The following is a 14,464-nucleotide window of genomic DNA, read 5'->3' as shown; positions in this document are numbered from 1 at the left end:
TATTTTGTCCTCACAACCAACAGGTATTGTGACCACCCCCATTTTGTAACTGAAGAGGTTGAAGCTCAGAGCAGATATGTGACTTGATCAAAGTCATCTAACCAGATGGAGAATGGCCTGAGGTGTGAACCTGGAACTCAAGCCCTTGGGTCCAGTGATCCTTTTATGTAAAAGGAACAGAGCTGTCATTTTTGTGGGGCCACAGGCTCCTGGACACTGGCTCTTGTTAACAATTGTCTGTGACACTGGGCCAGGTTCTGTGGGGATGCCAGCCTAAGTGAAGTGGTTTCTGCCCTCTGCGAGCTTCGACCTGGCAAAGAAAGGAAGAGAGCATGAGCAAACTGTGTGTGCTAGAGGCCAGAGAAAGAGAGAATTTTGAGATGTTGGTCGTTGGTGTTACAGAGTCAAAGGTATCAAAGACTAGAAGCAAGCCAAAAAGTAATATGACAAATATGCAATCGCTGTTGAACTATAAAAGAGCAATTTCAGAGTGTGATGAGGTATGAGATAGTTTCCAAGAGGATAGGGAGTCAATAAATGAAGAGGAAATGGAAACAGGCAGTTTTCCCTGCTAAAAAAAAGAAAAAGAAAGAAAGAAAAAGAATACAAAGATAACTCAGAGGACACACGCAATGGTAGAAATATTTTCATTTGGACTAGGGAGAACCGAGCTGATGTTATACAGAAGAAAAGATGCCAACTGAGAGAAATATATTTCATATGGACAAAAAAGAGAGCGTCAAGTTCTTGGAACAGGCAGGAGAGGATCCATTTATCATTAAATTTTTTAGTCTTTCAGCTGCTATTATAAAGTGTCTATTATATTTCAGGCACTGTGTTTGTGCACCATGACGAGCAAAGCAGACCCAGATCCTATACTCAGATACCATAGAGCCTAATAAGGAAGACAAAATTTTAAGTAAATAATATATATCATACATATAAACTAGATACATGTATCTGTACATACATATGCTTTATCTATTAATATATTTTATATGTATATAATTTCCCTGCTTTGTCTCCTGTAAAATATAATATATATATTTACATTATATATATTTCTATTTTATTTATATTCATATTTATATTTTACAGGAGCCAAAGCAGGGAAATCATATATATAGTACCACAATAGCTGGTAAAATAGTACCACAGTATAAAAAAAGCTGCGTCCAACCTTTGTAAGATTATGGAATTTTACTAGGAATAAGCTAGAAAGGTTTCTAACCATCACCAACAGTAACTGCCTCATTTTACAGATAATAATTCTGATCCTTATTGTGTGGACTGGGGAAAACTGAGCATGACGTTACACAGAAAAGAAGCTGCCAACCAAGAGAAATAAATTTCATCTGGACGAAAAAGAGGGTATCAAGTTATCTGTAATATATGTATGTATTTTACGGGAGCCAAAGCAGAGAAATTAGCCTTAAGCTAAATGGCATAAAGTTTCCAAACAGGATAAAGAAGGATGGAGGGAAAAGGATAGAAACATCAATGTTTTGAAAATGCTGAGGAAATGAGACAGTCTTCATCTTAGTGAGTAAGAGGGTTAAAAATGTTAAGAGTGAGAGGAATGAGGATGTGTTGAAGGACAGTGGGAAATGTTAGCATCCATTCATGGACATCCAATTGATGTCCAACTTGATACCAGGAAAAAAGAAGGATATTTGCCAAGAAGCATTAAAAACTATTATGAAGTTAGATAGCATGACTCAGTTGGCTCAGTTTTTGGACTCTCTCAAGGGAACTCTTAGCAGCCCAGAGTAGATGCAAATAAAGCCTATGGTGGCCTGGGCAGGGAGAGCAGGCTGATGGTGACACGGCAGGTTCCATAGAACTGAAGTAGGGCAAAGGATTCAAAGTTGCTAGAAAGGGGCTGGCGTCCAGCTAGCTAGGGAGGTAAGTGGAGCTCAAAGGGAATGGGCCAACCCTGTGAGGTCATAATGACAGCAAGGAACAAGTTGAGAAGTGAGGTCAAGGGAAAAGTGAAAGGGAGAGAAAGATGCTATCAGAGTGGGAGAATAGATCCAAATAATGAACGCTCAGTTTCAGCTAGAGCCGCAGGGGGCTGAAATTGGGTTAGTGATGAAGGTCATTGGTGCTGAGGAGGCTTAAATACCTCTCAGACTGGGGTGGAATAGGAATTAAAGCCTGGAAAGCTTTGCTGATAGCAATTAAACCCAGACAATACTGTTCTCTCTGCTTTGAAACTTAGAGAAAATAAACGTTGAGTTCTAAACTAGATACGTATATCTTCACATACGCTGTCACATATATACGTGTGTGTGAGAGAGAGAGAGAGAGAGACAGAGAGAGAGAGAGAGATCGTGCACACATGGGTATATCTTAAGTACCTGCAAGTGGCCTGGAAGTCTGGAAGTAATGGCTAGTTCCCAAATTCATTACTGACTTTGGATTATGTTTAATTTAAACCTTGATGTGCCAGACAACGTAACTCAGGAAGAGCTATAGAGGTGTATAACCCCCCTTCATTGTAAATAGCTTTTGCCAAGCACCAATATTTTAACAGAGAGATGGGAATAGGAACATTTTTGTTGACATTTGGGGGAATGGGACAAATTTCAGAGACTTTTTTTTTATTATACTTTAAGTTTTAGGGTACATGTGCTAGTTCAACCATTGTGGAAGTCAGTGTGGTGATTCCTCAGGGATCTAGAACTAGAAATACCATTTGACCCAGCCATCCCATTACTGGGTATATACCCAAAGGACTATAAATCATGCTGCTATAAAGACACATGCACACGTATGTTTACTGCGGCACTATTCACAATAGCAAAGACTTGGAACCAAGCCAAATGTCCAACAATGATAGACTGGATTAAGAAAATGTGGCACATATACACCATGGAATACTATGCAGCCATAAAAAATGATGAGTTCATGTCCTTTGTAGGGATATGGATGAAGCTGGAGACTTTTCAAATGTAGACTTGACAGAGCTTGGCAACTGATCAGGTATGGGAGATGAGGAGGGAGACCCTAAAGTGGAATGAGGCAGAAAGTTGGTGATTATTTCCCCCCATTTTACAGATAAGAAACTAAGATTCAGAGAAATTAAAAGATTGCTCTATAACCACGTGACTAGTAAGTGGTGGAACCAGTGTTGATTGTCAGATCACCCATCCTGTGCCCTTCATGATACTTCATACTCCTCCACTTCCACCCCTGTGCAGATGCAGAGCCCTTTCATGCTCCAAGTTCCATTACTGAAGACACCAGGCTCAGCCTTATGCCATCTTTCCCACACTTTCCTTGTGCTGGCAAAGGTGATTAATTACCCTTCCCCTTCCTAAGGAGTCCCAGCCAGTGCTTCTGCGATGGTGTTTACAGGCCCCACTCATAGAACCTATCACACTGCTGTGATGATGGTTCCCCTGTCCATCCTCCCCACTAGATTGTGACCTCTCTGATGGAAAAGACCCAGTTCTGGGTCTTTTTATTTCTAGTGCTTAGCAGTGTCAAACCCATTCTAGCTGTCCAATAGATGTTTCTTTAAAAAGAGCTGTGTTAATTAACTTCATGCTTAATTCCAGGTAACATCCTGGAGTTAGTAAGATGCAATAAAATGTCAACAAAAGTCATTTTAGGCCAGGCCCAGTGGCTCACACCTGTAATTCCAGCACTTTGGGAGGCCGAGGTGGGCGGATCACTTGAGGTCAGGAGTTCGAGACCAGCCTGGTCAACGTGGTGAAACCTTGCCCCTACTAAAAATACAAAAATTAGCCAGGAGTGGTGGCACTCGCCTGTAGTCCCAGCTACTCGGGAGGCTGAGGCAGGAGAATCGCTTGAACCTGGGAGGCGGAGGCTGGTCCTTATCTTAAGGAGTCCAGCTCAGGATGCTGAATCCAGGAGCTATCTCACAGGAGAGGATTGCTCCTGTCAGTACAAAGCAAACTGGAAAAGGTGACCCACGTGGGCATGCCGAGGTGATGCAGATGGTTTCAGTTCTACTTCTCAAAGAACACCAGGTACCGAAGAGAAGGCAGACTTAGACTCCCTGGGCTGGCAATTCCCATGCAGTCTCTCCCCTCCCTTCCTTCTGTGGCAATGCTGTCGAGACCTGTAGGGAAATGACTTACTCAGATGCAAATTGGGCGTTCACAGTACATGCACTTTTCACAATATATAGCACCTTTGGCCTCACAGGGAACGCTTTTTACATTTTTCCACCTTTTTTTGAGGTATTCACAGACAACTTCAAAATAGAATCTCATATTCCACAATCTCTTTGTGAATCATATCACGTGGTATGGTGTATGGGCTTGTTCAGGGGTTCGAGCCTTGGGTAATGGTACACTAAAAATGAGTGAGATGACAGTAAATGTGACAGCTCCTGTCTGTCATCAGTCATCTTGCCACCAGAGGACACGGCCCACTCATTCTGAGATGTGGTTCCTCAAAATATCTTTTGCCGGGTAACAAATTATCCTGGAGGGATATCAAGGCCCCATTGTTTTTTATTTAAAAGTCATAAGTTAAGACCTCAAAGATATGTCGGTGGCAGTATATGAAAATTTATGTTTCTACCAGCAGTTTTTGTGCTTTCACTGCAGTGATAAAATCACTTTGTTCTTCAGTTTGGAGCCAAGGGAAGAATCAAGCTATTGTGTAGATTACTTAAAATTCCACAGTGCCTGCGCCATTTGGCCAAAGAATGCTAAAAATTTGCAGCTGTTGCTCCCACGAAAGTTTCTAACTGTGGCAGCGGCTGCTGTTCAACACACAGCTGTTGTTAATTTGAGCTGAAGATTTTTAATTGCCTTTGTGTCGAGATTTATTAAATAACATTTTAGAGGAACAAAAACTGTAATAGTCATATTAGCAGGATGCTAAAGGAAGAAAATAATTGGAACATGGCATTTTTGCCTTGTAAGCCAAGTCTGAAAATATCTTTTCCACATGGAGGGCTCCCAACCATCCCAGGAAAAGCATTTCCAGGTAAATCCAGCCACAGAAGCCCTGATGGCCTTTTCAGGAGCTCAGCCACTTGCACCCCTTAGTCATTTACCTGGAAGCACCACTTCTCCAGAGTGGCCACCTTGTTCCCACACTCTCCATTCCTATTATACTGAGAGACGGGAGGCATAGTGCTTACAGTAAACATAGCATTAGCTGGCAGTTGGCTGCTTCTTTAAGTGGTCTGCATTATTTTGGGGAGCCTCCATAATTGCTGTTTTCCTATTACATCCAGCCCATCCCTGACTCCCTGACAATACTATGAGGGGTCTGACCTCCTCCCCATTTGGCTTAGAGCAGCTGTATAGATGAGCAGAAGATAGAAAACTCAGACCTTTCCTGGATTTTCTGGCAAGGCAAAGAAGGGGGAAGGAGGGGCCCTTCTATTACAAAGGGTCAACAACTAATGTTGTCCCTTAAGAGGGAAGTTGCCAACCGCACAAAGAAAGGAGTTTTAAGTATGAAAAAAGGCAAACCAGGAAAACCGCAGAATGAGTTGTAAATCCTCATTACCATACTAAAATTTCAATCATGTTTTGCATGCTGATGGTAAATGTTTCCTTTTAGCAAGAAAACTTTGTCAGGCATTTATGGTGCACTTACGATGTGCAAAGTGCTGTGTGATGTGCTCAGGGCACCCAGAGAAGCTTGCAGGGCCGGCGACCAGTGAGGGAGCTGCAGCCCAAGAGTAAGACAGGCAGGGAGCACCCGGCGCTGTTTACAGCATTGGCTCCAACAGAGCTGAGGGTGAGAGGTCTGGCTCCTGCCAGAAGGGGGAAACATGTAATCTGGACCTAAGGGCTGAGGAAGACCTTGATCATTAGAAAAAAGGATGAATGTGACCGGGCACAGTGGCTCAGGCCTGTAATCCCAGAAGTTTGGCAGGCTGAGGTGAGAGGATCACTTGAGGCCAGGAGTTCAAGACCAGCCTGGGCAACATAGCAAGAGACCCTGTCTCTACAAAAAATCTGAAAATTAGCTGGGTGTGGTGATGTGCACCTGTGGGATCCGTAGTCCCAGCTAACTCAAGAGGCCAAGGCAAGAGGATTGCTTCAGCCCAGGAGTTTTGAGTTCAAGGATGCAGTGAGCTGTGATTGTGCCACTGTGCTCCAGCATGGGGACAGAGCAAGACCCTATCTCAAAGAAAAAAAAGAAAGAAAGAAAAGATGAATGGGTAAAAAAATGTGCTAGAATATAGAATATTATTCAGCCATAAAAAGACAGAAATCCTGCCATTTGTGACAACATATTGGAAGACATTATGCTAAGTGAAATAAGCCTGGCACAGAAAGACAAATACTGCATGATCTCACGTGTATGTGGAATCATAAAAAGTCAAATTCATAGAAGCAGATTGTAAGAATGGTGGTTGCCAGGGGCTAGGGAAGTGAGGAGATGTGGTTCTGGAGACCTCATGTACAGCATGATGGCTACAGTTAACAACACTGTATTGTATACTTGAAATTAGCTAGAATAGATGTGAAATGTCTTCAGCACCAGAAAAAAAAAAAAAGATTATGTGAGGTGGAGGTTTATTAACTTGATCGTGGTAATTATTTCACAATATATATGTATATCGAATCATCACATTGTACATCTTAAATTTATAGTTTTATCAATGATACCTCAATAAAGCTGGGGGAGAAAACAAAGAGAAGAGGAGGAAGGAAGGGCCTTTCAAGCTGAGGACCAAGAAGAACAAAAGCGTGGTAGCCTGGAAAAGTCTGTGTGGGCATAGGAGGCCATTGAATGCTATGGAGGTGGGAGTGCCCTCCTTTCCAGGCACATGGAAAGCATTGAAAGTCCAAGAATTGTGTTAGTTGGACATGACAGTGCTGGAGGAGGGTAAGAAATGGGGAGAAGGGCCCGGCACAGTGGCTCATGCCTGTAATCCCAGCATTTCAGGAGGCTGAGGCGGGTGCATCACTTGAAGCCAGGAGTTCGACACCAGCCTGGCCAATGTAGTGAAACCCTGTCTGTATCAAAAAATACAAAAATTAGCCAGGCATGGTGGTGCGTACCTGTAATCCCAGCTAATTGGGAGGCTGAGGCAGGAGAATCACTTGAACCTGGGGGGTGGAGGTTGCAGTGAGCTGAGATCACACCACTGCACTCCAGCCTGGTCGATAAAGCAAGACCATCTCAAAAAAAAAAAAAGAAGAAGAAGAAGAAATAGCGGGGAAAGATGCTGGAGTGGTAAAGTCGGACTAGATTCTGGAGAGTTGGGGTGCTGCTGTAGGGAATTTGAATTTTACTCTGGGAGCATAGGAGGCCATTGAGTGCTATGGAGGTGGGAGTGCCCTGCTTTCCAGGCACATCATCCTGCTAGCAAGTCTGTGGGGCTCCAAAGTCCCTCCGATTCTGACATGCGGAGGTGGAGTGATTGCCATACGCCAGGCGGAGAAGATGAGGACCTGAAGTGTGGCCAGGTCAATGTGGCCACAGTGGGGAGGAGAGAAGGGAACACCTCTGAGAGTCAGAGCCCAGGCTTCAAATCCTAGGCTTGCTACTCACTAGCAGTGCAGCCTAGGCAATGGATTTAACTTCTCTGTGCCTCTGCTTCCTCATCTGTAAAATGGGAATAATAACAGTGCATGCCTCTTAAGGTTATTTTATATAACCTTGTACATAATACCTAAAATGTTTAGAATAATGGCTGGTACAGTAAGCGCTTGATAAAGGTCAGCTATTATTATTATTTTCAGATGTAAAATCCTATGACATACTATTATGAAAGGGATATGGCAGATACTCAGAATTGATAATAGCTAAGGAAAAAAATAAGATAATAAAACATATTGAGGGACATTCTACAAAATAACTATTCATAATCTTCAAATGTGTCAAGGAAACCCACAGAAACTGTTCTATACTGAAGGAGAGCAGAAGGACATGGCAACTAAAGGCAATGTGTGATCCTGAACTTGACCCATTGACTTCAGAGGACATTATTGAGTCAATTGGGACAATTCAGTTGAAATTTGGAGGGGTCCAAGGATATCATTATGATGGAGGATATGCTTGTTTCCTTGTTTGTAGGAAATGACACTAAAAGGTTCTGGAGTAAAGAGGCATCCAATTAGCAACTTATTCCCAAGTGTTTCTGAAAGTTCTTTGTCCTCACAACCCTTCTGTAAGTTGGTGATTGCTGAAAATAAAAACACTTATTTTTTTAAATTAAAAGCTAGCATTTGTTGAGCATTCACTAAGTATCAGGAATTGTGGCCAGTGCTTTGCACATGAGTGGGTTCGGTTCTCCAAGGAAACTTTTCTGACTTTGCATCTCTACCAAAACGGAGCCAAGTACCCCTCCTCTGTGCCCCGATAGTAGGCTGTACTCATCTTCACTAACTGCCTGTGACCATGGGTTACAAGTGGTCTATGAAAAGTAACTGCTTGTTTTTCTGTAACACCTGCCCCCTCCCACTTCATGGATAATCTAAGCTCTTTAAAGGCAAGGGCTGCATCCCATTCTCCACTTGCATCCACCACTCTCAGCACAGCTCCTGGTATAGCAAATCTCAAGTTCCCAATACATGCTTAGTGACTGGAACACTGAGGCTTGCTCACCATGGTGACTACCATTAAAAATGAGGCACCAGACTTGGAATGCATGTCTGACACACGACTTCTTTTCAAGGTGGTCCTGGCTCTGGCAAAGGCACACAGTGTGAAAAGCTGGTGGAAAAATATGGATTTACACATCTCTCAACTGGCGAGCTCCTGCGTGAGGAACTGGCATCAGAATCTGAAAGAAGCAAATTGATCAGAGACATTATGGAACGTGGAGACCTGGTGCCCTCAGTAAGCAACATGGCCTGACCCACATTACTGCCTTTCCTGTCTGGGGAGACCTTTGGGGTTTTTGTAATGAATCTGAGCTGCTGGAACTAAGAAACCCAAAGAAACAATAGCTGTATATTATTTCCCTCCTTTGCAGCAATCCAGATGCAGGCAGGTCTACAGCAGACAGACCTTCTACCCAACCAGGTCGAGCTGGCCCAGGCTCCTTCCATCTTGTTGCTCTACCAGGCCCTCAAATGTTGGCCTAATTTCACATTTTTCCCCTAAATTCATCCCACTTTAGAATTGGAAAGGCTTCAAGATACAAGTGAGTGTGGTGCAGCAGAGCCTAGAATTAGAAACCCCCAGAAAATATAAAATAATCCTTTGGTTTAGTTCTGGGAGGTATGATTATCTTGAAATTTGGTATCTTCTTGTGTAATTTAAGAATATCCCCTTTTCTATCTTTTTTCTTCTTAAGTCACCATCCATCTCTAAGAAGCTGAATGGTAGGGATATCAAGAAATATTCATCCCTGCCACACTGGGTCCCATGATAGGCTCTGTAATGAGGGCCGTATGATACAGTCTCTGTTAGCAACAGAGCTGTCTGATTCCTCTATAACCAGCTGCACTCTGTTTCCCACCTGGAAGCCAGAATGGTCCTCATGAAAGGAAAACAGACCATTACAGCTGCCACTTAGCTGGCCTCCTGGAGCCCACTCTTTTCCCTAAAGTCTCCTCTTTTCACAGCAGCTGTTACCAGAAAGGGGTCCCAATCCAGACCCCAAGAGAGGGTTCTTGGATCTTGTGCAAGAAAGAATTCAGGGCAAGTTGTAAAGTGAAAGGAAGTTCATTAAGAAAGTAGAGGAATAAAAGAATGGCTACTCCATGGACAAAGCAGCCCCAAGGGCTACTGGTTACCCATTTTATGTGTTATTTCTTGATGATATGCTAAACAAGGGACGGATTATTCATGCCTCCCCTTTTTTACCATATAGGGTAACTTCCTGACATTGCTGTGGCATTTGTAAACTGTCATGGCGCTGATGGGAGTGTAGCAGTGACGACAACCAGAGGTCACCCTTGTTGCCATCTTGGTTTTGGTGGGTTTTACCCAGTTTCTCTACTGCAACCTGCTTTATCAGCAAGGTCTTTATGACCTGTGTCTTGTACTGACCTCCTATCTCATCCTGTGACTTAGAATGCTTAACCTGGCAGGGCGCAGTGGCTCATGCCTGTAATCCCAGCACTTTGGGAGGCCGAGGCAGGTGAATCACGAGGTCAGGAGTTTGAGACCAGCCTGGCCAACATGGTGAAACCCCATCTCTACTAAAAATACAAAAAATTAGCTAGGCACGGTGGCGGGCACCTGTAATCCCAGCTACCTGGAAGACTGAGGCGGGGGAATTGCTTGAACCTGGGAGGCAGAGGTTGCAGTGAACCAAGATCACGCCTCTGCACTCCAGCCCAGGCAACAGCGTGAAACTCCATCTCAAAAAAAAAAAAAAAAAAAAAAGAGAATACCTTAACCTTCTGGGAATGCAGCCCAGTAGGTCTCAGCCTTATTTTATCCAGCCTTTATTCAAGATGGAGTTGCTCTGGTTCAAACACTTCTGACACAGCCAGAATGATTTCTTTGAAACATTTATCAAAGTGTGTTATTCCCTTCCTCAAAACCTTCCAATGGCTGCCCGCCGCACTTAGGATGAAATCAGAGTCCTTTCTGTAGCTCTGGCCTCCAGCTCCCTCTCCAGTGTTATTTCCCACCACTCTCACCTTGCTCACTCCCACCCACCACTAGCCTCCTTGTTCCTCCCACAAGTCAGCCTGTTCCTGCCTCAGGGCCTTTGCATTTGCTGTGTCTGCAGCCTGATGCTCTCCCTTCATACAGTCACATAGTTTGGTCCTTGACTTCATCCAGATCTCCACTTCAGTGTTACACTTTATCAGATGCCTTCCCTGACCACCCTATAGAAAGTAACACCTCTAGCATTCTGTACCTCTTTGTCCTGCTTTAATTTTATACCTATCAGTTATCTTCGCTGACTCTTCATTATATATTTATTTGTTCATCTATTGTCTGTCTTCTTTATTAGAATATAAACTTCATGAGGACTTCATTCACAATTATCTAGGGATAGATTCTAACCACACTCGCAATGGCCGCATTCCCCAACCCCCTGCCAAAAGCCAGAGAGCCCACGAAAAGGGAATTCCTCCACTGGCAGCTGATTGCGTTTTTCCTTTACCAATTTCCAGACTCTGGTGTATTTCTCCTACTTCATTTACCATAGCACTTGCTAAATACAAATTTTCAACAAAGAAAGTGATGTTACTTGAAAATGCTACTTTACATCTACCTAAAGTCTTTTAAGTCAGCAGATGTCAAATTTTATAAAATATTTACTGGAAAAAAAGTTAACAGTAAGATACCTTTTTTTTTTTTTTTTGAGACACAGTCTCGCTCGTCACCCAGGCTGGAGGGCTGTGGCAGGATCTTGACTTGCTGCAGTTTCCACCTCCCGAGTTCAAGCGATTCTCCTGCCTCAACCTTCTGAGTAGCTGGGATTACAGGTGCCCACGGCAATGCCCGGCGAATTTTTGTATTTTTAATAGAGATGGGGTTTCGCCATGGTGGCCAGGCTGGTCTTGAACTCCTGACCTCAGGTGATCCACGCACCTCGGCCTCTCAACATGCTAGGATTACAGGCATGAGCCACCGCACCCGGCCAGTAAAATACTTTTTATACCATGTTTTGTCTAGTTTTAAATTGCCATTATGCCTAATTCATGGAGTGCTACCATATGAAATACAGCTACCTTACCTCATCTAATCTAAGATGCCAATATTTTAAGACAGATAACTGGTAAGAATATACCAGTAAGAAAAAAACACTAACAATTAAACTATGACTCAGAACTGATTATAAATACCTGCCAATTTCATAGATATTAAAATATGGGGTGGAGGTGGAAGAGTGAAATGAAATATGGTCAATTGCTGTCTGCTGTTAACCTTACCTGAACCTTCCTCCCTCCCTCAGTGGATGACTGAAGGAGACTTGGGGTACTTCTAGTGTTCTGTGAAAGAGCTCAGGTCCTGACCACTCTCGCTTTGCTCCAGGGCATCGTTTTGGAGCTCCTGAAGGAGGCCATGGTGGCCAGCCTCGGGGACACCAGGGGCTTCCTGATTGACGGCTATCCTCGGGAGGTGAAGCAAGGGGAAGAGTTCGGACGCAGGGTGAGTGGTTGTTACGGGCATCCTTCCAGAAGAAAAATAGGGGACATCATTGAGGTTGGGTGATAATTCAAAGTCTATTTCTTTCCCAATTACATTAATGAAAACTTTAAGGGGCAGAAACTTGACTCAAACTAGAAATTTAAAAAAAGGAGTAGATTTATTGACTTAAGTAACTAAAACACCCAGCAGTGGTTTAGATTTGGTTGACTCCAGATATCCAAATGTGTTCATCAATTGTCTGACTCTCTCTCTCTCTCTCTAATTCTCTTTCCTTTGTGTTGGTCTCATTTTCTTCCTGATCAAGGCTTACCTTCTACCATCTAAGTGGCTTCATAGAAAAGTGTTTCTGTTTCCCAGTGGGTCCAGCAAAAGACCCAGAGTTGTGTTTCCTTATCCTGGATTTGGTCACAGTCCCATCATCACTGAACCAATTACTGAGGCCGAGAGGGAAGAAGAGGGAATATGCTGGCTGGCCCAGCCTGGAGGACCAAGGAAGGATGGGAAGGGAGGAGGGAGCAAGGGCACCACACCTGAACCACACAGGGAAGGAAAATTACCCCCAGGAAAAGTAGGGCTGCCCTTACAAGAAGACGGGGGAATGGGTGCTGGACAGGCAGAATCAGAACTACACACCACCCTCCCACTATCCTCCCACCATCCCACCTCCCTGCCCACCCTCTCCTAGTGAGGAGGGTGGGTCAGGGATACTCACAGGGGAGCAGCACTAAGTAAAAACCATTGTGGCTGCCACGTATTGAACCCACTCTGGGCCAGATCCTGTGCCCACACTTTACAGAGAGTACCTGTAATCTTACAAGTCCAGGCAAGAAGGGTACAACTGGCCTCATTGTTAAACAAATACTGACTTGAGAACTTAAAAGAAATTCATATTTATAGAGATATCTCTTCAGACTAGTTTTGAAACATTTTTCATATACAGTTTTCTCGTTTTTTTTTAATAACCTTTTTAGATAGATAGGGGAAGTATTGTCCTCATGTTAAAGGTGATGAGTGAAGCCCAGAAAGGGTTAATGACTTCCCCATGGCCACACAGCTGGTGACAACTTACTGGTAAGTGCCAACTGCTAGCAGGACTAAGATTTTGCGGGACCCATCGCCATCCACTTCTAGTAACATTGATTGAGGTGAATTATACTTGTGTGTCTCTGGGGGTTTACTTTGACCTCCTTCTGAGCCTGTTTCATTTAATTTCCTTAGTGTCAAAATACTTCAAGCTAAATTGCTCATCTTCCCCTACACTTCCTACATGAAACTAGAGTCAAAGAAAACATGTCTAGGTCTAGTTGGCATGGGTGGACCCTGGACCCATTCTGGCTGTCCCTCGACTCCAGAGCTTCCATCAGCAAGATGGGGGTGGGCAGGGAGAAGTGGATTTGCAGAGCAGAGCCCCATTACTGTGGAAGTTTTAGGCAGTTCTTGATGGGGGACACTCACATGCCCAAGTTCTAATGAGCTTTTTCCCATGAAAAAAATCACTTCAAGAGCACAAACCTCAATATAAATTAACTAGTTTTTTACAAGATGGAATTGGGAGCATTGTTCTACTTTTTAAATAATTGTGGTAAAATAGACATAACAAAATTTGTCATCTTAACCATTTTTAAGTGTACAGTTCAAGGATGTTAAGTACATTCATATTGTTATGAAACCATCACCACCATCTTGAGAACTCTTTTTATCTGCTAAACTGAAACTCTACCTACTATTTATTTTATTTATTTTTATTTTTGGAGACAAGGTTTTGCCCTGTTGCCCCGGCTGGAGTGCAGTGATGCAATCATTGCTCACTGCATCCTCAACCTCAAGGCCCAAGCAATCCTCTCACCTCAGCCTCCTGAGCAACTGGGACTGCACCACCACACCCAGCTAAACTTTTTGATTTTTTGTAGAGATGGGGATCTCACTCTGTTACAAGGGCTGGACTTGAACTCCTGGGGTCAGGTGATCCTCTCACCTCAGCCTCCCAAAGTGCTGGGATTACAGGTGTGAGCCACCGCACCTGCCTGAAACTCTACCCTCTCCCTCCTTTCCCCAGCTCCTGACAACCACCATTTTTCTTTCTGTCTCTGTGAATTTCACTATTCTAGGTACCTCTTATTTCACTTAACAAAATGTCCACAAGGTTCATTAATGTTGTAGCATGTGTCAGAATTTCCTTCCTTTTCTGGGTCAAATAACATTCCATTGTATGTATATGCCACATTATTTTTATTCATTCACCTATCAATAGAGACTGGGGTTGCTTTCACTTTCTGGCTATTGTGAATAATGTTGCCATGACTACGTGTGTACAATATCTGTTCAAGTTCCTGCATTCGTTCTTTTGGGTATATACCCACAAGTGGAATCGCTAGATCATATGGTAATTCTATTTTTAATTTTTTGAGGAGCCACCATACTACACATATACATACATACTGCCAGCCATAGT

General features: G+C 43.4%; 1 protein-coding gene across 3 annotated transcripts in view; it reads left to right on the top strand.

The window, feature by feature from the left end:
• AK5 (adenylate kinase 5) overlaps nucleotides 1-14,464 on the top strand; it is a 280,519-nt gene that overhangs the window by 230,184 nt on the left and 35,871 nt on the right. For all 3 annotated transcript variants that reach the window (XM_008959931.5, XM_003807785.6, XM_063607211.1), the window contains exons 11-12: nucleotides 8,627-8,790; nucleotides 11,896-12,012. In XM_008959931.5, the coding sequence (XP_008958179.1) occupies nucleotides 8,627-8,790; nucleotides 11,896-12,012 (281 nt within the window). The remainder of the gene's footprint in view (nucleotides 1-8,626; nucleotides 8,791-11,895; nucleotides 12,013-14,464) is intronic.

Source organism: Pan paniscus, chromosome 1 (assembly GCF_029289425.2).
Source record: "Pan paniscus chromosome 1, NHGRI_mPanPan1-v2.0_pri, whole genome shotgun sequence".
Taxonomy (NCBI): Eukaryota; Metazoa; Chordata; class Mammalia; order Primates; family Hominidae; genus Pan; species Pan paniscus.
This window is presented reverse-complemented; position numbering and strand designations above follow the sequence as displayed.